The sequence below is a fragment of the Scyliorhinus canicula genome, chromosome 5 (assembly GCF_902713615.1).
Source record: "Scyliorhinus canicula chromosome 5, sScyCan1.1, whole genome shotgun sequence".
NCBI classification, from domain to species: Eukaryota; Metazoa; Chordata; class Chondrichthyes; order Carcharhiniformes; family Scyliorhinidae; genus Scyliorhinus; species Scyliorhinus canicula.
In genome coordinates this window covers 168,307,806-168,332,151 of record NC_052150.1, presented here as the reverse complement: position 1 = coordinate 168,332,151, position 24,346 = coordinate 168,307,806, and the positions used below count along the sequence as shown (strand labels likewise).

Sequence of the window (24,346 nt, the reverse complement as noted above, 5' to 3'; positions counted from 1 at the left end):
TGGACACCTGACTACTCTCAAATGGTACCTGCCTCCCCAATTTGGTACCTGACCTCTCCCAAAAATGTCCCAGAACATATACGAAGGGCCACACTATCTCTCCAGAAAGGTACCTCACCTCGCCAAAGAATCCCACAAAGTTTGGACCGTGCAGCACAGTAGCACAAGTGGATAGCACTGTGGCTTCACAGAGACAGGGTCCCAGGTTCGATTCCCCGCTGGGTCACTGTCTGTGCGGAGCCTGCACGTTCTCCCCATGTCTGCGTGGGTTACCTCCGGGTTTCCTCCAGTTTCCTCCCACAGTCTAAAAATGTGCAGGTTTGGTGGATTGGCCATGATAAATTGCCCTTAGTGACAAAAAAGGTTAGGTGGGGCTATTGGGTTACGGGGATAGGGTGGAAGTGAGGGCTTAAGTGGGTCGGTGCAGACTCAATGGGCCGAATAGCCTCCTTCTGCACTGTGTGTTCTATGTTCTATATGTGCCCACCAAGTCTCATCTGCACATTGTCATGTTACACACATCTGGGCCACCAAAATTAGACATGAGTGGAAGCAGCTGCTGATTTATATAGGACCCTGCCTCCACAAAATGTGCATGTGCAAGTCCCAACCCGGTTTCCATTCCCACCTCTATGGTTAGGGCTAGGACTTCCGATTTTCACTCTCTCCTGCCATTTTTACAACCTCTCAATTATTGCAAAAATCCTGGCCTTACTTACTCTGTGAAGCCATTTAACCCATTCAAACCTCCTTCCCTTACAAAAATTTACATATGTCTTGAGTGAACACGATGTGGGGTATTTGAACTTTTATGAGCCTATCATTGAATCCTACAAGTTTTATCTGAAAAACATGAAGAAATTGTTATAGAGTCATAGAATTTACAGTGCAGAAGGAGGCCATTCAGCCCATCGAGTCTGCACTGGCCCTTGGAAAGAGCACCCTACCTAAGCCCATACTTCCACCCTATCCCTACACCACCACCCTATCCCCGTCACACCATCTAACCTTTTTTTAGACACTAAGGGCAATTTAGCATGGCCAATCCACCTAACCTGCAAATCTTTGGACTGTGGGAGGAAACCGGAGCACCCGGAAGAAACCCACGCAGATACAGGGAGAACGTGCAGACTCCGCACAGACAGTGACTCGAGCTGGGAATCGAACCTGGGACCCTGAAGCTGCCTGTGAAGCAACTGTGTTAGCCACAAGTTTACAAGTTTTGTGCATTTTTATCCTTTTTTTGGTTTGCATTTTAAACATCATAGTATTCATTCAAAATATATTACCGTAATTAAAAATAAATAGTACAGTTATTCATTAGTTGGGTTCATGGAAAAGAATATGATTTATAGATTACTTATTCATTAGTCACTGGTAAAACTTTGATAAAATTGTGAGAATAATCCGCTCTCCTGGAGGTTCCTCTATCTGTTTTTACTGAAAAGAATTTAAGAGGATTGGGGGTGGTGAGTGTTTTATGCCAAGAGGACTTTCTTTCAGACCAGCTGCCTTCTGTTGGTGCCACTAAAATCTTTAACATGTTATTCAACTTATTTGACTGTCAATCATACTTCAACATTTTCTCACCGTTGCAATCTTGATGGGGAAGTAATTAGTAATGATAATTATCCGTACCTTCTTTCCAATTAAGGTAGCAAAATAATGTTGGAATATTTGAAATACTGATCTATCTGCTGTTTTTGCTGTCCTTTTAGCTGCTAAGTCTTGAAGCCAATGTTCAGACTTTACAATCGGTAAGTACTTTGAGTTTCTATGAGCTCCTATTACAGTAATGACAGCTATATATTTTAGCCAAATGTGAAGCACAGGTTCAACACATGGCTTTAAAATCTTGGGTTACATTTGAGCAGGATTTAAACTCTAGTTACCTTACCAGAGGGCAGAAAAGGCATGGATTAGGGTTACACCTTGAGACTAAACGAAAGGTAATGGGAGGAATTCTCCCTAAAAATGTCTCAGGGGTGGATTCTCTGTCACCCGCTGCCAATAGAGGGGTTCCCGATGCAGTGGAGAATCAAGCGTTGGGCTAAAAATGTGATCGGTACCTGGCGCTGAACCCGTTCTGATGCTACGGTCCCCGCCACCGGCAGCAGCAAGTTCTACGCTCCGCGCCGGCGGGAGGTTGCAAACAGGTCATTTGAACCAACTTGCATCCGATTAACGGGTTGGAAACCGCGATTCTCTGGCCCTCTCAGCCGGGATTCACGTGGGTGTGGATTGGTGCAAGTTATTTTCTCGCATGATCCAGATGCGGTGGACCTTGCAGTAGGTCAAGGGGGTAACTATGCAACGTAGATCATTTGGATCTCATCTACGTTTCGTGTCCATTGATTGTGCATCAATTTAATGCACAGGATTTTAAAGGATGGAGCTTGTATCAAGCCGGAGTTCCTTCGACTCAGCCCCCACGCAGCAAATGCAACAGCAGCATTTAAACACTGGCTGGCTTGTTTCAATAGCTACTTGAGCGCAGCTGAAAACATCCCGACGAGGGAACAGAAATTGCACATCCTCCACTCATGCGTTGGCACCGCCGTGTACACGCTCATAGAGGACACGACAGACTACAACGCGGCCATGGACTTGCTTAAAGGACATTTCATCCGGCCAGTGAACCAGGCCTACGCTCGGCACTTACTGGCTACGAGACAGCAATTCCCTGGTGAGTATTTAGATGAATTCTACCGGGCCCTCCTTGTTCTGGGGAGGAACTGCGGCTGCCCACAAGTTTCTGCGGCCGAGCAAACCAAACTTTTAATCAGAGACGCTTTCGTTGTGGGTATGCAATCTTCCCAGATCCGCCAGAGACTCTTAGAGAAAGAAACTTTAAGCCTTGCCGAAGCACGGGCCCTCGCCTCCTCCCTAGATGTCGCTGATTGCAACGTCCGCGTGTACACTCCCGACCGTGCGGTGGCCCCCTGGGCAGCATGGAATGCGACCCCCCCTCACCTCCGCCATCTTGGATCGGCACCGAGGACCCCGCAGGTGTCGGCTCTCTGCCAGATGACGACTCGGAGTTCCTGCCACGACTCGCCTCAGTAACATTGGACCAGTCGCAGCCCCGCACGCTGTCCACGGCAACCACGAAGATCCTCCTCAATGGTCACAAGACGAGCTGCCTGCTGGACTCCGGGAGCACAGAGAGTTTTGTCCACCCCGCCACGGTAAGACACTGCGCTCTTCCCGTTTACCCGGTAAAACAGAGAATCGCTCTGGCATCCGGTTCGCACTCAGTCCAGATCACAGGGTGCTGCATAGTGTACCTCACGGTCCATGGGAGGGAGTTTAAAAACTATAAGCTCTTCGTCCTTCCCCACCTCTGCGCGGCAGCACTCCTGGGGTTAGATTTCCAGTGCAACCTCCAGAGTTTAACGTTCAAATTCGGCGGCCCTATGCCCCCCCTTACTGTCTGCAGCCTCGTGTCCCTCAAGGTCGATCCCCCATCCTTGTTTGCAAACCTCACCCCGGATTGCAAACCCGTCGCCACCAGGAGCAGACGGTATAGTGCCCAGGACCGGACATTCATCAGGTCCGAAGTCCAAAGGCTTTTGAAGGAAGGGGTTATTGAGGCCAGCAACAGCCCCTGGCGAGCACAAGTGCTGGTGGTTAAGACCGGGGAGAAAAATCAGATGGTCATAGACTACAGTCAGACCATCAACAGGTTTACGCAGCTGGACGCTTATCCTCTCCCACGTATCTCCGACCTGGTCAACAGGATTGCGCAGTACAAGGTTTTTTCCACGGTGGACCTTAGGTCCGCCTATCACCAGCTCCCCATCCGCGTGAGTGACCGAAAGTGACCGAAGGTACACTGCGTTCGAAGCGGATGGGCGACTCTACCACTTTTTAAGGGCTCCTTTCGGTGTCACAAACGGGGCCTCGGTCTTCCAAAGGGAGATGGACCGAATGGTCGACCAACACAGTTTACGGGCAACCTTCCCATATCTCGATAATGTCACCATCTGCGGCCACGACCAGCAGGACCACGACACCAACCTCCACAAATTCCTCCGAACCGCAAAACTCCTTAACCTGACCTACAATAAGGATAAGTGCGTGTCTGGCACCGGCCGTCTAGCCATCCTCGGCTACGTAGTGCGTAACGGAGTGATAGGCGCCAACCCCGAACGCATGCAGCCCCTGATGGAGTTTCCCCTCCCCCACTCCCTCAAAGCCCTCAAGCGCTGTTTGGGCTTCTTTTCATATTACGCCCAGTGGGTCCCCAATTACGCTGACAAAGCCCGCCCACTCATCCAGTCCACCACGTTTCCCCTGTTGATGGAGGCCCGCCAGGCCTTTAGCCGCATCAAAGCAGATATTGCAAAGGCCACGATGCGCGCTATTGATGAGTCCCTCCCCTTTCAAGTCGAGAGCGACGCGTCTGATGTTGCTCTGGCGGCCACCCTCAATCAAGCGGGCAGACACATGGCCGTCTTCTCCCGTACCCTCCACGCTTCTGAAATCTGCCATTCCTCGGTGGAAAAGGAGGCACTGGCCATAGTAGAAGCTGTGCGACATTGGAGGCACTATCTGGCCGGCAGGAGGTTTACCCTCCTCACAGACCAACGGTCAGTGGCTTTCATGTTCGATAATGCACAGAGGGACAAGATAAAGAATAAAAAGATCTTGCGGTGGAGGATCGAGTTGTCCACGTACAACTACGACATCTTGTATCGTCCTGGGAAGCTAAACGTGCCTCCGATGCCCTGTCCCGCAGCACCTGTGCCAACGCACAAGTGGACCGCCTCCGAACCCTCCACGCGGACCTCTGTCACCCGGGGGTCACCCACTTTTTCCATTTTACAAAGACCCGCAACCTGCCCTACTTCATCGAGGTCAGGTCTGTGACCAGGGAATGCCACATCTGAGCGGAGTGCAAGCCGCAATTCTACCGCCCTGAACAAGCGCATCTGATTAAGGCTTCCTGCCCCTTTGAACGTCTCAGCATGGACTTCAAAGGTCCCCTCCCCTCCAACAACCGCAACACGTACTTCCTCAACGTGATTGATGAGTACTCCCGTTTCCCTTTCGCCATCACCTGCCCCGTCATGACCTCGACCACCATTATCAAAGCCCTACACACCATCTTCTCCCTGTTCGGTTACCCCGCATGCATTCATAGCGATCGGGGGTCCTCCTTTATGAGTGACGAGCTGCGTCAATTCCTGCTCAGCAAGGGCATTGCCTCCAGCAGGACGACCAGTTACAACCCCCGGGGAGACGGGCAGGTCGAGAGGGAGAACGGTACAGTCTGGAAGATCGTCCTGCTGGCCCTACGGTCCAGAAATCTCCCAGTCTCCCACTGGCAAGAGGTCCTCCCATACGCCCTCCACTCAATCCGGTCACTTCTCGGTACCTCCACTAAGCAAACGCCTCACGAACGTCGTCTTGTTTTTCCCAGGAAGTCTTCCTCAGGGACCCCGCTCCCGACCTGGCTGGCTACCCCCGGGCCCATCCTGCTCCGGAAGCACGTGCGGGTGCACAAGTTGGACCCGTTGGTCGAAAGAGTCCAGCTACTCCACGCAAATCCGCAATACGCGTATGTGGAGTATCCCGACGGCCAACAGGACACGGTCTCCCTTCGGGACTTGGAACCCGCCGGATCTCGGCCACAGCCCCCAGTGCCAGCACCCCCCCCCCCAACCCCAACTGCCCACAGCAAACCCCGGCCCCACCAACACCCCCACGGCCCAGCGGACAGGACGCCCCTCCCCCGGCCTGGCCCCCGCTAGCTCCGACCAGGGGTACGGACACAGGAACAGTATCATCACTCGCGGAGTCACGGACGACCACCGCTCCAACATTGCCGGCACAGCTACGCAGGTCAAGCAGGACATCAGAGGCGCCCAATCGACTGATTGAATCAATGTCACCTACTGGTGGACTTCTGCCTGCGATGGACTCTTGTTTCTTCTTCCTTGCCTGTTCTCCATTCCCCCCCCCCCCCCCCCCCCCAATTTTATACACTGTACATAGTTGCTGTATTTTGCACATAGGTTGCGGGCCAGAGGGCAGCCATCGATGCAATGGTACGACCTAACCATCTCTAGTCATACTACCAGTCTCACGTACTCATGGGACACGCCCCCCCACCCTTCATGTCCGAGTTTCCCATACCATCCTCCCCCCCCCCGCTTCTTTTTCAACAAGGGGTGAATGTGGTAGAATGACTAGGGGTATTACGGTACCTTGGAAGTGAGCTGCTATTGGTGCAGAAAACTCGCTGTCCATTGGCCCGGGTAAGTCATGTGCCTCTCGGCCGATTAGCTGAGAGGTAGGTAGCTCCGCCTACAAGGCGGGATATAAGAACCCGTGGTTCCCGGCAGTCGGCCTTTCTTCTGTACGTCTGCTGCCGGGCACACACCTTGTGCATTAAAGCCTATTGTTTGGATCTCATCTACGTTTCATGTCCGCACAGACAGTGACCCAAGCCAGGAATCGAACCTGGGACCCTGGAGCTGTAAAGCCATAATGCTAATCACTATGCTACCGTGCTGCCCACAAATTTTTTCTTAAATATTTACATCGTCATGTTTCTTTCAATACTTGTACATTGGAGTTTTAATGACCCAGACCAAGGGGTTTTACACGGTTACCAGCCCCTTGGTGTACATTTTCTGGAAGACCTTTCACAGTGGCCTTTCCCCATTGCGTCTTGGTGGCAGCTGCCCCAAGCTTGAGTGCGTCCCTCAGCACATAGTCCTAGACCTTGGAATGTGGCAGTCTGCAACACTTGGTCGAGGACAATTCTTTGCACTGGAAGATCTGCCAGTTTCGGGCAGACCAAAGAGTGTCTTTCACCGAGTTGATGACCCTCCAGCAGCAGTTGATGTTTGTCTTGGTGTGTGTCCCTGGAAACAGTCCATAGAGCAGAGTATTGTGTCACAGAGCTGCTCAGGATGAACCTTGACAAATGCATCTCTCTCCAGACCTTCTTTGCAAAGGCACATTCCTCAAGGAGGTGGATTACTGTCTCATCTCCCGCGCAGCCACTCCAAGGGCAGCGTGTGACGGTGCTGAGCCTTCGGGTGCACATGAAGGATCTGACAGAGAGGGCCCTTCCCACCACCAGCCAAGCTAGGTCTTGGTGCTTGTTTGAAAGTTCTGGTGATGAGGCGTTCTGCCAGATGACTCTGACAGTTGGCTTAGGGAACCATCCAACATCCCCCATCGTCTCCTTTTCGCTAAGGGCCTTGAGGACATTACGTGCAGACCACTGTTTCATTGCCTTGTGGTCAAAGGTGTTTTCTGAATAAACTTTTCCACGAGGGGCAGGTGGTACGGCACGGTGCAACTACTTGGAGTGTTCCACAGCAATGAGGCCAGGCCCATCCTTCGTAATACTGGGGACAGGTAGAACCTCAGTATGTAGTGACACTTGGTGTTTGCGTACCGGGGGATTCATGCACAGCTTGATGCAGCTGCACACAAAGGTGGCCATCAGGATGAGGGAGACGTTGGGTACATTTCTCCCTCCCTTATCCAGAGATTTGTACATGGTGTCCCTTGGGGACCCACGGCACATTCCATCTGGTCCCCATTTGTGGAGACCAGTACTGGACATCACTCACCCAAAATCTCCAAGGCAAGTGGATGGATCCCAAAGCCTTGGGTACCTCGAGAAACTGCACATTGATGTGAGACTAGCTCTCTCGCTTTAATGTGCAGATTTGCCTAAAGGTGATCCTGTCCACAATGGCTGGATTTATATCAGAACGTCTTGCGAGATCGCATTAGATCTCGCGAGGCATTGTAAGTTGGGTAGATCCCAGGAGTGCGGTCTCCTGACTTCTATCGGCCATGCTGCTATTTGGGCGCAGCGTTTCCGTTCGATTGCGCCCACAGAGTTTCAACAAGATTGATGAACTCACATTGCTTGCTGACGCCTGGGTGAGTTACTGACACATCCATCTGTCCTGCCTTGGCCGCAACTGCCATATATTGTGTAGAGTGTTGTGCTTAACCACTATTTGCCTGTTAATTCACATATACTCATATTAACCCTGAATGCTAAAATGTATGATAAAACAGAGAATTCCTACAATGCAGAAGGAGACCATTTGACCCATCGAGTCTGCACTGACCCTCTGAAAGCGCACCTTACCTAGGCTCACGCCCCTGCCCTATCCCCACTTAACCTGCACATATTTGGATACTAAGGGGCAATTTATCATGGACAATCCACCTAACCTGCACATTTCTGGACACTAAGGGGCAATTTACCATGGACAATCCACCTATCCTGCACATTTTTGGACTGTGGGAGAAAACCGAGCACCCGGAGGAAACCCACCCAGACACAGGGAGAATATGTAAACTCTCTACACAGACATGATGTGGAAATGCCAGCTTTGGACTGGGTGGGCCTGGTAAGAAGTCTTACAACACCAGGTAAAGTCCAGCAGGTTTGTTTCGAATCACTAGCTTTTGGAGCGCAGCTCCTTCCTCAGGTAAGTGTAGAGGTGGGCTCCACAAACACATATAAAGACAAATTCAATGAGGCAAGATGGTACTTAGAATGTGAGTCTTTGCAGGTAATTAAGTCTTTACAGGTCCAGACAGTGTGACTGGAGAGAGGGGTAATCGCAGGTTCAGGACTTCCTCACCACACTGGACCTTCAACCAATGTTATACACCAGATACATCAATGAAATTGTTTTCCTTTGGACCAACGGCGAAGAATCACAGAAATGACTACACTATGACATCTTCTTCACAGCCTTCAACACATCATCGATGAAGACGAACATCTTCCCAAGGCCATCTCCACACCCCCACTACTTGCCTTCAAACAACCACGCAACTGCAAACAGACCATTGTTTGCAGCAAACTTCCCAGCCTTCAGGTGAACAGCGACCATGACACCACACAACCCTGTCATGGCAACCTCTGCAACATGTGTCAGATCATCGACATGGGTACCACCATTACACGTGAGAACACCGCCCACCAGGTATACGGTACGTACTCGTGTGACTCGGTCAATATTGTCTACCTCATACGCTGCAGGAAAGGATGTCCCAAGGCGTGGTACATTGGCGAGACCATGCAGACACTGCGACAATGGATGAATGGACATCACATGACAATCGCCAGGCAGAAATGTTCCCTTCCAGTCGGGGAACACTTTAGCAGTCAAGGACATTCAACCTCTGATCTCCGGGTAGGCGTTCTCCAAGGCGGCCTTCAGGACGCGCGACAACGCAGAATCGCCGAGCAGAAACTGATTGCCAAGTTCCACATACATGAATATGGCCTCAATCATGCTTCATTACATTCACCCCCCCACCATCTGGCCTGGGCTTGCGAAATCCTACCAACTGTCCTTGCTTGAGGCTATTCACATCTCTTTAACCTGTGATTATCCATCTCTCCAGTTCCACCATCTGGACCTGTAAAGACTTAATTACCTGCAAAGACTCGCATTGAAAGTACCATCATGCCTCATTGAATTTGTCTATATATGTGTTTGTGGAACCCACCTCTTCATTCACCTGAGGAAGGAGCTGTGCTCCGAAAGCTAGTGATTCAAAACAAACCCGTTGGACTTTAACCTGATGTTGTAAGACTTCTTACTGTGTCCACACAGATATTCACCCAAGGCCAGAATTGAACGCGGGTCCCTAATGCTGCGAGACAGCGGTACTAACCTCTGTGCCACCGTGTCGCCCTAGATATTGTAAATTGTTTTATCTTTCTGACCTTGTGCGGCAAAACCAGTAACCAGTGTAATCATGTGGCTTTATTCTCCGAACAGGGGTCTTGCATCTCAAACTCTGTCTACTTTAAACAAAATATTACTGGCCCCTAACTGGATCTTACCATAAACCTCGGGGTTGGTCCAGGGTCTTAACATTTATTAAAGATATTGTATAACAAGCAAGGGATTTGAATTAAAACTTTCTTCAGTTTGTCATTGTGTAATCTGAAATGTATTTCAGCAGAAAAAGTGGAGACTCACTTATTTAAAAAACTGTTTGCATTCTTCATATTTCAGATATTGCAAAGACGCTCATGCACTTGCAACCCTTGTCAGAATGATGGAATGTGCCTGGATCTCATTGATTCTTTCTTCTGTCTCTGTCCAAACAACTGGAAGGCAAGAGCATTTCTCACTATACATTATATTTGCTCTAAATTGAAATGCAAATGTTTTGGTTATGTGATTTTACTCACTAATTAAACCCATGAATGCTAATTTAATACATATAGAGATGGGGCTACACGCATAATGAGGGAGTAGCATTAGCAGAAAAGGAGCTCTTTCATATACACGATGCTTTCATGATGAACTAAACAGTAAATTAATTACAGCATAATCATTGATGTTATCTTTACCTTGAAGCTCTCTTGGCTAGACAGCTGGTGTGTCATGCAGAATAAGGCTAGCAGCACAGGCTCAATTCCTGTACCAGCTGAGGCTATTCATGAAGGCCCTGCCTTCTCAACCTCGCTGCTCGCCTGAAGTGTAGTGACCCTAAGGTTAAGTCAGGTTAAACACCACCTGTCAGCTCTCCCCCTCAAAGGGGAAAGTAGCCTATGGTCATCTGGGACCATGGCAACTTTCTTCATTAATGTTTCTGCTATTGAGCACAATGCTGTTACGAGTGAATTGTGCTCTATAACTAGCAGAGTATCAGGATTTTCAGCTGCTGATTGCCTGAATTTCAATGAAGCCGAAGAAAAACTCAAAGCTAAATTCTAAGTGCTCATCATTTCGCATCACATTGCTTATTTAGGGACCCACTTGTTCCGATGATGTAAATGAATGTCACACCTCTGCTGGAACACTACTATCCTGTCAGAATGGAGCAACGTGTGTCAACACAAATGGCAGTTACAGGTAACAGGACCCATCTTTGTCAGAGTTGAGATATGTTAGGCTTGCTGTGGATATTGTACTCTCACAGGTTATTACTGTCAAGTTCCTTCAAAAAGCCAGAAAAATAAGAGACTGGATTCTCCCAAAATGGGGCTATGTCTCCACGCCGGCGTAAAAACGCTGCCGTTGAACTCCCCAGTTCCCTGAAAAGAAATAAAAGGTGATTCACTTACCTGCAGGGGACTAGCAGGGATCTGCTGTGAAGCTCACAGCATTGGCTGCGGATATGGGCCCCCGCATTTCCAGTTCCGAGTCTGAGTATGAGCATGGCGGCGGCCTCCAGCTGCCGCACCAAGCGCCATGCCGGACTCAGACCGTGGACCAACACAGACGATGTCGGCCGCCCTGATCGGCCGCACGCCACTGCATCGGACTGGCCCGATCGCTGCCCCAGCCGCCCGTAAGGCCCCCCCTGCTGTGCTCGATCCCCCTGCCCCCCACCAGGGTGGCCTTGTGATAGTCCCGACTGGCCATACCACATTACTTCCATGCCATTGGGAACTCGGCCGGTCGGGAACAGAGTATCGCTGGGAGGGCCTCTAGCCATGGCCCCCAGCCGCGCGACGTAATTCACGGATGAGCGATTCTCCGGGGCCCGGAGAATCGTGAGAGCAGCGCCAGGCCCGATTCGGTCGGGAACTTTGATTTTCCCCTCCTTTGCCAAACTTGGGGCGGAATTCTCCGACCCCCCGCAGGGTGGGGAATCGCCCTGGGTCGGTGTAAATCCCGCCCCCGCCATGGCCGTAATTCACCTCCACCTGGGAATCGGCGGGGGCGGGTATCACGCCCCGCCGGTCGGCGGGCGCCCACGCCGATCGGCGTGCCCCCCGCGGCGATTCTCCGACCCACGATGGACCGAAGTCCCGCCGCTGTCAGGCCTCTCCCGCCGACGTGGTTTAAATCACCTCTGTGCAGGCGGGATTAGCGGCGCGAGTGGGTCCCTGGGGTCCTGGGGGGCGCGCGCGGTGATCGGACCCCGGGAGGTGCCCCCACGGTGGCCTGCGATCGGGGCCCACCGATCGGCGGGCGGGCCAGTGCCGTGGGGGCACTCTTTTTCTCCCGCCGTCGCCACGGCCTCCACCATGGCGGAGGCGGAAGAGACCCCTCCACCACGCATGCGCCGGTTGTGACGTCAGCGGCCGCTGATGCTCTGCCGGACTCACGCCGACCGGCGAAGGCTTTTCGGCGTAGCGCCAAAGGCCGTTGGCGCCAGTTTTGGCGCCAGTTTTGGCGCCAGTCGGCGGAGCGGGAGCCACTCTGGCACTGGCCTAGCCCCTAAAGGTGTGGAGAATTCCGCACCTTTGGGGAGGCCCAACGCTGGAGTGATTGGCGCCACTCCGCTACGCCGGGACCCCCCGTCCCGCCGGGTAGGGGAGAATTTTGCCTGTGATTTTGGTGCAGGGTTACGGAGAATCCAGCCCAAGATTACTAATTAATTGAGTAATACTTGGTGGTAATAAACAATATCTAATGTCGATGAAACACAGAGACAACAGGCCAACGATTTAGCACATGGAAAACATACAGTTCCAAATACAGAATGGGCTGTCAATAGTGCTACGTGATGTGTGTATGAAGTATTTTGGAATACTGAATAAATATTTGATCCTATTACTTGCATGTTGAAAAATAAATACCGGTGTGCTCTTTGTTTTGAAGTGAGACTGCACCAAGTTTTCCTTTTGTTTACAATGAATGCTCACTCTTTTAGTCCATTGTAGTTTCAAATTAACAATATAATCACAGTGCTGCATTGTCAAATCGAGCCAGGATAGCAAAGTGTTGTAACACATCCGTATTAAGCTTGTATACCAAGGGCACAACACTGCAAAATAAAAATCTCATTGACCTTGTTTTTAATATTAATGATACTTCATACTCTGTCATCTTCAGCTGTACCTGTACTCCAGAATGGCATGGTCCACATTGCACTTTCAAATATGATGATTGTCAAGGTGGCTCACGAGCACCATGTGAACATGGCACTTGTATTGATTCAGAGAGAGTGCAGCTAAATCAGGTAAAAATTCACAGAAGTATTTGTGAAAAAATGTTGCTTCTGTACAGGTATTCTGAATAAGTATCTTCTACTATAACACTGGAACTGAATTTCATGAAGCAATTTTAAGCTACGCTAGGTGACCCCACTATTCCCAGTCAGAATGGAGACAAATGGGTAATTTTCCCCTTCAGTCATAAGTGGATACTGCTCCGTTGTAAGTGACTGGGATTGATTTCATACACATAATAACCACCCTCCAGTCACTGAATTTCATTGGCAAAGTATTCAATTTATTTTATGTAAACATCCCCCTGCCATTGCATTTTGCTAGTGAAATCATGCAGCATTTAATGGGGGAAATTGTTCCAGCTTTGGCCATGAGCTGTGGCTGCTGAATTTTGCAGTGATTCTTTTCAGGTAGATTTTGTAGACTATTTGTTGTAGTTTGCTGTTTAAAACAAAACACTGCTATTCATTAAATAGACCTTGTTTGCTGTGTGTCCTGCTGAATGTCCCATCTTGCCCCAACTCTGGTAACGGCAACCCATGGGCTGGCACCCATGGTGTTAATTGACATTCTTCTAATTGCAGCTTTGTATCGTAATCGCTAGCATTTATTAATAATCTATGTTCCCACTTGCTGTCCATTCACAGCCCAAGTACCAGTGTATCTGTGATGTTGGGTGGACTCAAACTGCCGCAAGTTCAGCCTGCAGTTCTGATATTGATGAATGTAATCTTCCAATTCATCCCTGCTCAACGAATCCTCCAGTCCAGTGCTTGAATTCACAAGGTTCTTACTCTTGTGGACCGTGCCCAGCAGGTAAGAACTTGTTTTTTTTTTCTTTATTCATATGACAAGCGCATTATGACCTGAATTTGCAGTCAGCGGCAAAACAGGGGTGAAGAAAGTATCACTGAGAATACTAGAGATCTCTGTGACATGTGGTTTAATTCTGTCGCATTGCAGTGGATTGTAGTGCTGTTTGATAGGAATTCCCAGTGTGGAGTTGCAGGGGTGCCATCAAATTGTCTAAGCAGCCAATCACATTAAAGAATTCTCATGGACAGACTACCAGGAAATGAAAAGCGCACAAAACAACTCACATTTTAAATAAATTCACATCAATCAAAATGAAGATTGGGACATGCACATTTAAGGTAGAATTTTAAATGGTTTGAAAAAGTATTATTTAAAAATTCGTTGAAAGCAATAATTAATCTTTTATGATACATTTAACAACACACCACAAATATGAAGTTATATTTTCAGGGCCAGAGTGATTACTCAGATTGCTGTTAAAAGCCAAGTGACTCCTAATTGAACAAGGTGTAACATTTTTGGTGTTTTCGAACAGAAATTGGAGAGGGAAAGGGCACATTCTCATCAATCAAATGATAACTATGATTGCTGACTCTGGGGGTTGAAAGGATTGAGGAGGTGGGTGATGGCCAATGGCATAGCCTAAAGCGCAGTGGTTGTGATAAATTGCAACTTGAAAATTTCCACGTCATCTGCACTTGCACTAAATCCCAAATTTGAAGTCCGTGTCAGAGGAGAAATGGCAGTGAATGCTGGGAAGTTTGCCATCAAAACCTCCTTCAAAATTCAGTCCTATGTCTCTGCTATGTCTTTTAAAAGAAATCTTTCATGCGTCACAACCAGCATTCATTGGCTATCCCTAATTACCCTTTAAGAGGTGATGGTGAGCTATCTGCTTGAACCACTGCAATCCACGTGGTGTAGATACACCCACATTGTTGTTAGGCAGGGTGTTACTGGATTTTCACCCAGAGACAGTGACGGAACGGTGACATAGTTCCAAATCAGGATGATGTGTGGCTTGGAGGGAAACTTGCACATGGTGGTGTTACCGTGCATCTGCTACACTTGCCCTTCTAGGTGATAGTGGTTGTGGGTTTGGAAGGAGCTGTTGAAGGAGTCTTGACAAGTTGCTGCTATGCATCTTGTAAATGGTACGCACAGCGACCCATGTGTTGTCAGTGGTGGAGTGAGTGAATGCTTAAGATGGTGGATGGGGTGCCAATCAAGCAAGTATGCTTTGTCATGGATAATGTTGAGCTTCTTGAGTTTTGATGGAGCCACACCCATCCAGACAAGTGGAGAGTATTCCTTCATACTCCTGACTTGTGCCTTGTAGCTGGTGGACAGGTTTTGGAGAGTCAGGACTTGAGTTACTTCCTGCAGAGTTCCCAGCTTCTGGCCTGTTCTTGTAGCCACAGTATTTATACGGCTAGTGCAGTTCACTTTCTGTTCAATGTTAACACACAGAATATTGATGGTGGGGGATTCAGTGATGGTAATGCCATAGAATGTCAAGATGCGATGGTTAGATTCTCTCTTATTGACTGACACTTGTGTGTGGTGATAACAGCGCTTGCCAATTACTTTTGCATTAGTGATTAACAACATATACTTTTTGGCTGGATGCTTATGTTTTGCTAAAATTTTCTCAGGCTGGGAAGGAAATGGACACAGCTGCCAAGATATTAATGAGTGTGAGACCAATAATGGAGGATGCTCTCAGGCTCCAAACGTTCGGTGTATTAATACGATGGGATCTTACCACTGTGATTTATGTCCACCAGGTATGTGACCCTCTTAAGCGGATTGGATCAAGTCAATGTAGTAGTGAAGGGGCACTTGTTTGTATGGTTAAGAAATTGGTTCCATTTCCTGAAATTAATTTAAATGGCTTTTTTTCATCATGGTATTTCAATGAATAGCAATTGTTGTTGAGTTCTGAAAAGTGCTACAATTGTAAAAGTGCAAAGCAGCATTATTTTCTTCTGATTTTTCTTTCTTTACTATTCTGTTTTCAAATTAGAAATTGATCACATTTGCAATGTTACATGTTGTTAGCCTGGTGACAGCTTTATGGATTACAGGGAAGGATGACCGCTGTTAATTTTTAAATAAACACCAAGAACCTGGGGCGGAATTCTCCGACCCCCCCGGGGGGTGCCCCCACGGTGGCCTGGCCCGCGATCGGGGCCCACCGATCGGCGGACGGGCCAGTGCCGTGGGGGCACTCTTTTTCTTCCGCCGCCGCCAGGGCCTCTACCATGGCGGAGGTGGAAGAGACCCCCCCTACCGCGCATGCGCCGGTGGTGACGTCAGCGGCCGCTCACGCACCGGCGCATGCGCGAACCGGCGAAGGCCTTTCGGCCAGCCCCGACGCCGGGGGGCGGGCGTCAAAGGCCGTTGGCGCCGGTTTTGGTGCCAGTCGGCATGGCGCCAACCACTCCGGCGCGGGCCTAGCTCCTAAAGGTGCGGAGAATTCCGCACCTTTGGGGAGGCCCGACGCTGGAGTGGTTGGCGCCACTCCGCTACGCCGGGACCCCCCGCCCCGCCGGGCAGGGGAGAATCCCGGCCCTGATTTGAGCATCACTTATATATGCACCTTACGAACAAGTGCAGGCTTTTGGAAGCAACACCATTTCGCTGAATCTGTTCCAATCAACTGTGTCCAAAAAATATTTCAAAAAGTTTCAATATTTATCCTTGTTATCCGTTGTTTTTCTATTTCCCATGGAATTTCAACCATTTGATTTGAGACCCAGATCTGTATGCCAGCATTCGCTGATAAAAAGCATTATAGAGTTTTTCCCCCCTCAGTACTGCTCCTACTGCCAAGTTACTGTAGCCGCTGAGGGACTGGGGAACTCCATTTACCCAATGTATAAAAGGTCAACCTGTAAGGCACCGACCAGAGAGAGACTCAGTAGGGATCTACCGGGAAGTGTATATACTGTAATTGTAAATAAATCAAAATTCTTTATTTTCTCGGTGTGGACTCCCTGTGTCCTTATTAAAGTAAAGATCCCATTAAATACGGCTCATGAAAACTGCTTACTGGTATTCTCATTAGTTGCATGAACAGCAATTTAACAGATTGGCCACAATTCAGCTGCAGGACCCTTATTATCACTTTAACATGATGCCTATCCTTGTTACAGGCAGCCACTGTGGGTCTATCAAGCACCCAGACCAATCTGATTCTGTGTGCACCTCTGCTGCACAACATCACGCAGCTGTATTAGACTTTGCGCCTATTTTGGGCCCACAACGAGTATGAGACTCATTGCAGTTACTTCCCCATGATGTCATACAACTAATCTTACTCATGGTATTTTTACATTTGCAGAAAATGCAATCCTTTGGTACATATAACATATTTCTTGGTAAAAAGATTCTTTGTAATGTACTGGTTTGTTTACATTACAGGTTACCAGGGCGATGGGAAGAAGTGCACACAGGTTGATGATATATGTTCTATGAATAATGGGGGATGCCATCATTTGGCATCATGTACATACAACCCAGGTACAATATTGATTGTGTTGGTAAAGAATATATACCTTCAATGTCTATAATTCATAACAAATGCAAATCCCAAGCAATTGCCTCCTTATTTGTTGAGTTTAAGGTGATTACTCCACCACTTAGTCTGTAGAACGGACATTCCTTGGTGACGTGCAGCATTGTTTGTGTCTTTCCACACTTGCATAAGAAATCTGTACTGAAGCCCAGGTAATGGAGGTTTTCTGCCCAGGGACCCTGGCCTGTCCTGAACCCGTCTTGCCTTGATAGTTCAAAACATGCCATTCAAGCGACAGTTTGTCATAAGGAACTTGTCAGTGACTTTCCATGTTTCCCATTCCTTGATCCAAAGGATGCTTCGTGGTGGACCTTGCTCAGGACATTCGGGAGATTGAAGGCGGGCAATAAGTGGGTTGAATAAGTGGTAAGTGAGGTGCAGCAGGGATAGTTTGAACCAACTTGTGGGTTTTTGTCAGTTGGCAGGTGTGTGGTGTAATGTTTGTGAGGACAATAAGCCAGGTGAGGTGTGTTAAGTGCAGAGTGATGCAAATTGTTGCAATAATTTGAGTGCAATAATGGAGTCATATGGCTGCAATTTAAGTTGGGTCATTTAGATATGAAATGTGTTTTGTGTAAGTTTATTGATGGTGTTTAAAGCAGTGAATTCTGAAGTGTTGTATCTGCTGAGTTCTGCAACCTTTTGAGGTCGAATGTTCTTTATTGCAGTAAAACCGGAACGTTATCAAGTTTTGAAACATTTAAACATAACCATGTTATATAAATAATAAAACCAGTTTGGATTATTTAACTGGCCACTGTGGAGGCCCCCCCCCCCCCTCCACCCCCCCCCCTCCCCCCCGGATTCTGTCCCCCCCCCCACCCCCGGAGTCGGATCCCCCTGTCTTCCCATGAGGACAGCCCCCACAGCCAGAACGCCGGCGGATCTCGGCGGGCACTTGGCCCGTCGAGCACGGAGAATCACCGAGGGGCGTCGATCGCATGCGCCCCTTCGGTATAATATTGGATTTATTTCGTAGAAGCTGTACTCTAGAACAGGCATTGTCAAACTCGGGGGCCCGACCTGCGGAGCTCCAGATCGTGCAAATCTACGCGCAACACCCGCTGCAGCCGGCTGTTAATAACGCCGGCTGCAAGCGGCCTTCAAAATGGCTGCGAACATATTTTTAAAATGCAGCCGCACTGCGCACACCGCAATGCATGCCAGATCACCGGTGCGCATGCGCAAAAACTATCCGCATGCGCGCCGATGATCGGGCACGCATGCGCAGTATGTCCGCTTCTTTTTAAACGGTCGCTGCTTTTTTTTTACAAGTTCGGGGGGGTTTTATTCATTTTATTTTATTCATTTATTTCATTCATGTTACTTTTATTTTTTTCATTTATTTTATTCATTTAATTTTACTTTTTTAAAAAAACGTTCAGGGGGTTTTATTTGACAAAACTTTACAGGACAAAAATGCAGAACTTTGGACAGATGGAGACTCCATACTTTCTGACACCGAAGGCTTCACCTTCATCCAACAGGTTCCATTGGAGGAGCGTGTCTGAGGGCCAAAGCGACCCAAAAATATTTCCTCCATTTTTGTCAGCAGCAAACAAATTAAGAGAAAATGGCGCAGGTCAGCCGGTGTAGGCCGCAAAGGTCGGCTGGCGTGGGTCACAAAGGTCGGCCGGCGTGGGTCGCTAAGGTCAGCTGGTGTGGGTCACGAAGGTTGGCTGGGTTGCGTCCCGAAGGTTGGCCGGTTGGTAAAAATGGGTCCCCGGAAAAAAAGTTTGAAAAACACTGCTCTAGAACTATCCCACCAACTACAACCTCCTCATTGCCTTTCTTTCTCATTTTACAAACATGATTGGCAGGATTTTCCATTGGCTGAATGGGCAGAGAATTGGTTCCGTCGCCGAAATCGTAGCGGAGGCCAATTTGACGCCAAATCATAATTCTCCGTCACCTTGATAGCGGCGTCAATGCGGTCTGGGAAGCACGTACAGTAAACACTGTTTGCATATCATTAGCGGCCTGGCCCGGTATTCTCTGGGGTCTCCACGATTCTACGCCTCTAAAGGGCTGAGTTCCCGACGGCGCGGTTCACTTGTGCTTTCAGAAATCATGAAATTTTAAGAATCAGCGTCGTTGCTGATGAGGAAGAGGAGGTAGGACACGGAGAGGCGCGACCGTGGGCTGCCGGGCCATACACTGGCCGGGCTGGTTGGAGTGTGAGTGGGTCATGTCAGAGCCAGGGGCGGGGTCGATAGTGGACGACAGGGAAAGGGCTGGTTGGCCGGGGTGAACCCTCACGGGACTCGTACGGTGTCGAGGCTTGGACCGCTGTTGCTACGGCCTGCAAGGCAGTCATCTTGCTGCGCACCCCACTGACCACCCACCTTGGCCCCTGGTTCTGCAGAATGACAGCAGCCCTATGGGTGCCCACCAGCCCCTTCCCACCCCTGCACCCCACCCGGCAACCACCCGACAGGGCACCACATGGCCCACTCAAGGGCAACTCCCTGTACCCCTAAGGGAGTGCCGGGCAAGTCACAGAAATAATTAGACCATGGGCCCGTGGTAGTCAGGGTGAGCGTGGTGTGGGGGCGAGGGCGAGGATGGTGTGGTGGTGTAGGGTGAGGGTGGTATGGGGGTGGTGTTGGGTGGAGGGGGAATTGCCAAATGTGGCATTGGGAACCGTAACTCAGCAGAGTCTCACTTACCCACCCTGGCCGCCCTGAGGAGGTTGTGCAGTTTTTTCCGGCACTGCTGGCTGGTACGGACGTTGTTGCTCACGCCGCTGACTGCCTCTGACCGCCTTTGACATGTGCCCAGGCACGGCAAACGGCGGAGCCTCACAGCCTCCTCCCCGGGCCGCTGTACAGGGACAACTGCTTCTCCTCCACTGCTTCTCCTCCACCGTGTCCAGGAGGTCTCCAGCTCGGCATCTATGAAACAGATGCCGCTCTCCATGTTGCCATCTTGTTGGCTGGGATGTTGTATGTGGGGAGTGAAGTGTGTATATGCGGCTGCAGCTTGTCAGCCTCCTGAATGTCAATTGCGGACCCGGCGTATCCGACACCTTTTCCCATTGGAATCGATGTGTTCCAAGTGGTGCCGGTGCGGGCCCCTCAACAATAGTGGAATCAATCCCGGTGCGGCGCCAGTTTTGCTGTCGTGGAACTTCATGAATCCTGTACTGGCGTCAACAGTCAGTCTCAGGAGTGGAGAATCCGTCCCATATCTAGAATGTCAATGACAAGGTGATGGTTAAGGAATTTGGTGTCGTGGTTTCTGGTCATTTGCTATGTAGATCATGAGCACGATTCTCCGCTCCCCGCGGCATCAGGAAGGCTGTTGTGAACTCGGCCGAGTATCACGACGGCGGCGGAGGCCGCTCCTCGCACCCTATTCACCCCCCCCCCCCCCCAAGGAGGCTAGGAGCTGCGTTGTGAGAAACTCGGCCGCTGGGCCTTGACGCTTGCGTCAAAGCGGCGGGCCGAGAATTACGTGACGGCGGCGCCTAAGTGACGTCAGCCGCGCATGCGCAGGTTGGCCGGCTCCAACCCGCACATGCGCGGTCGCCGTCTTCCCCGCCGCTGCCCCGCAAGACATGGCAGCTTGATCTTGCAGGTCGGCAGAGGGGAAAGAGTACGATCGTGGGCCAGTCCCCTCCCGAGCACGGCCGTGGTGCTCAATCCCCTCTCCGCCCCCCACAGGCCCCAAACTTACCTTTCGCACTATGTTCACGCCGGCAGCGACCAGGTGTGGTTGCTGCCGGCGTGAACAGGTCGGGAACGTCAGGCCGCTCGGCCCATACGGGCCGGAGAATCTCCGGTCGCCGTAAAAAACGGCGAGCGGCGATTCTCCGAGCGGGGGTTGGGAGAATCGCGGGGGGTGCCAGGGCGGCATGTCGTGATTCGCCCGGCCCTCCCGCAATTCTCCCACCCGGCGTGGGGAGCGGAGTATCGCGCCCAAGGTGTTCATTCGAAGGGGGTGCTTGCACTTCTCCAAAAGTATCCACTTGGAGTTGTTACAATAGTTTTGTATAGGTGTAGGACCCTTTTGAACAGATTTTTCACTGTGTACAAGCTATGCAGTTTCTAATGAACTCTACTGTATGACAATCAGTTGCTGATCAGTTGCTTCACAGGATTAATGTTTCATCTTAACAGTACCCGGATAAACTGGCCAGGATAGGTAAGGCGGATCACTAAAGGGGCAGCAGTCGAGGGCTGGGGCGGGGAAGTGCCCCTTCTTAACTTGTTACACTATTACTGGGTGGCGAATGCAGAGATGATGTGGAGCTGGAGTAGTGAGACGGGGACTTTGTGGGTGCGGACAGAGGCAGGTTCTTGTAAAGGGTCGGGGTTGCGGGTGCTGACAATGACGGCGCTACCATGCATCACGGGGAAGTATTCGGGTAGTCCTGTGGTGGTGGCCACACTGAAGAACTGGAGGCAATTCCAACTTTTCTTTAAATTGAGTGCAGGCTCAAGGGTGATGCCAATAAGAAGGAACCATGGGTTTGAGCCAGGGGTGATGGATGTGAGGTTCCGGGGATGGGAGGAGAGAGGGGTGAAAGGGTGAAGGATCTAGTTTTATGGGGGTGGTTTTCAAGCTTGGAGGAGTTGGGCTGATGTTTGGGCTCCAGCTTGAGGGGGGCTTCAGGTATATGCAGGTGCAGAATTTCACAAGAAACGTTTTCCGAACTTTCCGTTGGCACCATCGTCCTCATTGTTGGAGGAAGTGCTGTCAGTGAAGGGGCTGGAGGGTGGGGTTGTTTTGGTGTTTACAGTAGTATCATGAAGAAGGATAAGGTGTCCATGGAAGGGATTAAGGCCAAGTTGAACGAAGAGTGGGGAGTGGTGTTGGAGGAGGGTTTATGATGCAAAATGCTGTGAAGGGTCAGTGCCTCGACCTCGTGCACGAGGCTGGGGTTGATTCAATTAAGAGTGGTATCCAGGGCACACAGGGAGAAAGTTTGTGGGTCATTTTTCAGCGCCATGTCTGAGGTTCTGCATGTGGTTTTGGAGCCGGGTCGCCTGGAGGCCAAATTCAGGGTGTCAGGCCTGCCGGAGTTGCAGACGGGTGTGGGGCAGATGTTTTAGCCTTCGCCGCGTTGATCGCTTGCAGGTGGGTCCTGTTGGGGTGGAGGTCAGCTTCTCCCCTCCTGGTGTGGCTGGGGGATCCAATGCAGTTCCTATTTTTGGAGAAGATGGAATTTGCTCTGAGAGGGGCAGATGAGGGGTTCCAAAAGAGATGGGGTCTGTTTGTCTTACCCTTTGGGGATCTGGTTGCCCTCAAAGGGTGGCGGAGGGGGTAGTACTGAGGGGGGGGGGGGGGGGGGTGCGGTTGTGTTTATTTGCTGTTAAAATGTTAAAATGTTGAAATTTTAAATAAAAATATTTTAAAAAAAACAATAGCCGGATTACTTTCATAGGCAAGAAGCAATACATCTTGATTTGTTGCACTTTTATTATTATTATTTTGGGATAGCCATTCGAGTACCGCATTCAATTCAGGTGTCATCAAATGATACAGATTCATTGTGCTCTTTCTCTGTTCTGTGGGACCTCTCAGTTTTTAGGTACAGACTTACTTTCTGTCGTATGCTGTTTATCGCTGATTCTGGCTCCAATTCCTCTCACGTAACAAAATTCAGTCACAAGTGTAATTACCGAGGTCACATAGCTGTCAATGCTGTAACCGCTAACATGTCTGCAATATAATAATAATCGCTTATTGTCACAAGTAGGCTTCAGTAAAGTTACTGTGAAAAGCCCCTAGTCACCACATTCCGGCACCTGTTCGGGGAGGCTGGTATGGGGATTGAACCGGCACTGCTGGCATTGTTCTGCATTACAAGCCAGCTGTTCAGCCCACTGTGCTAAACCAGCCCCTATCAGCTCCAATAGTAGTATGCCTAAGCTTTTCAACTACTATGTGAACCTGAAAGATACTCAACCTCAAAGAAAAACTGATGAAGATGATCTGACCTCCTATAGAGGTCAATGACCAGATCCTGATGTGACGAACAATGTGCTTGGATGGTTAGTGCAGAGTGAACGTTCTACATGTGTCAGTGTTCACAAGTATAGATGGGGTATAGTGCTTCTCTCTCTCCGGTAGAGTATTTTTGTTCAGTTTCTGACAACAGCTGTGATACATAAGTGGTTGTTCACTTCCTTCAATGTTTGAGAGTTCAGCTCCTACTATATTTCTTGATGCATCTGTTATCACATACATTTCTGCATGTGGGTTGGAATGCACGAGGACTGGCAAAGATGTATCTTCGCCTCTAATGTTTCAAATGCTGTTTGCTGTGCGATTGCCCATTCCCATTGTGCACCTTTGCACAGTAGTTTTCGAAGAGGCTCTGTAATCTCTGCATAGTTGGGAACGGGTTTGTAGTAAAGATTAGTAGGACTGTGGAATAATGCTAACCCTTTCATGTTAGACAGGGTTGAATGGCTTTGGCGTTGTTGTGTTCAGGCTTTCCTCTAGGTGCTGTCACTCTGAACCCTAGAAAGTTAATCTCGGATGCTGTGAATATCCTTGCTCAAAATCAGATTTTGTTGTGAGAGTTGAGTGAGCATCGCTGATAACTGCTGATCGTGTTTGGCTTTGACCTTTCCAAGGAAAAGCCGGTTGAGCATCTTTTCAATGTCTGACAAAGCTAAAGAAATTATCTTCTGGAATGAACGGGGTCCATCTGGCGTTCTATGGTACTGAAACGCATATTGGTGGGTAACAAAAGCTGTATTGTATCGGCTTTCCTCCACAAGTGGTACCTTAAAACTGTGTAGTCATGAAAAGATGCCAGTTGTTCTTGGATTGTAGTAAGTGGATACTCGTCTGAAATGATAGTCTATGGGGATGGATTCTCTGTTTGGGAGACTAAGTTCCTACGCCGGGGTGAAAACGGTGGTATTTTATGGCAGGAAAACTGGCACAAAATGGCCACTGATGAGGCAGCAGAGTGCTCGCAGCTCTAGCTGCCGATACGGCCCTGAACATTTCCAGTGCTGTGGCCGCGCATGCTCCTGGCCACAGTGCCCATAGCCACAAATGATGCCCCCCCTGCC

At 49.6% G+C, this 24,346-nt stretch overlaps 1 protein-coding gene across 1 annotated transcript in view; it reads left to right on the top strand.

The window, feature by feature from the left end:
* Positions 1 to 10,580: 10,580 nt before the first annotated feature.
* cubn (cubilin (intrinsic factor-cobalamin receptor)) overlaps positions 10,581 to 24,346 on the top strand; it is a 450,080-nt gene continuing 436,314 nt past the window's right edge. The window contains exons 1-6 of the mRNA XM_038796451.1: positions 10,581 to 10,658; positions 10,765 to 10,868; positions 12,801 to 12,927; positions 13,564 to 13,732; positions 15,388 to 15,519; positions 17,159 to 17,257. Of these exons, the coding sequence (XP_038652379.1) occupies positions 10,581 to 10,658; positions 10,765 to 10,868; positions 12,801 to 12,927; positions 13,564 to 13,732; positions 15,388 to 15,519; positions 17,159 to 17,257 (709 nt within the window). The remainder of the gene's footprint in view (positions 10,659 to 10,764; positions 10,869 to 12,800; positions 12,928 to 13,563; positions 13,733 to 15,387; positions 15,520 to 17,158; positions 17,258 to 24,346) is intronic.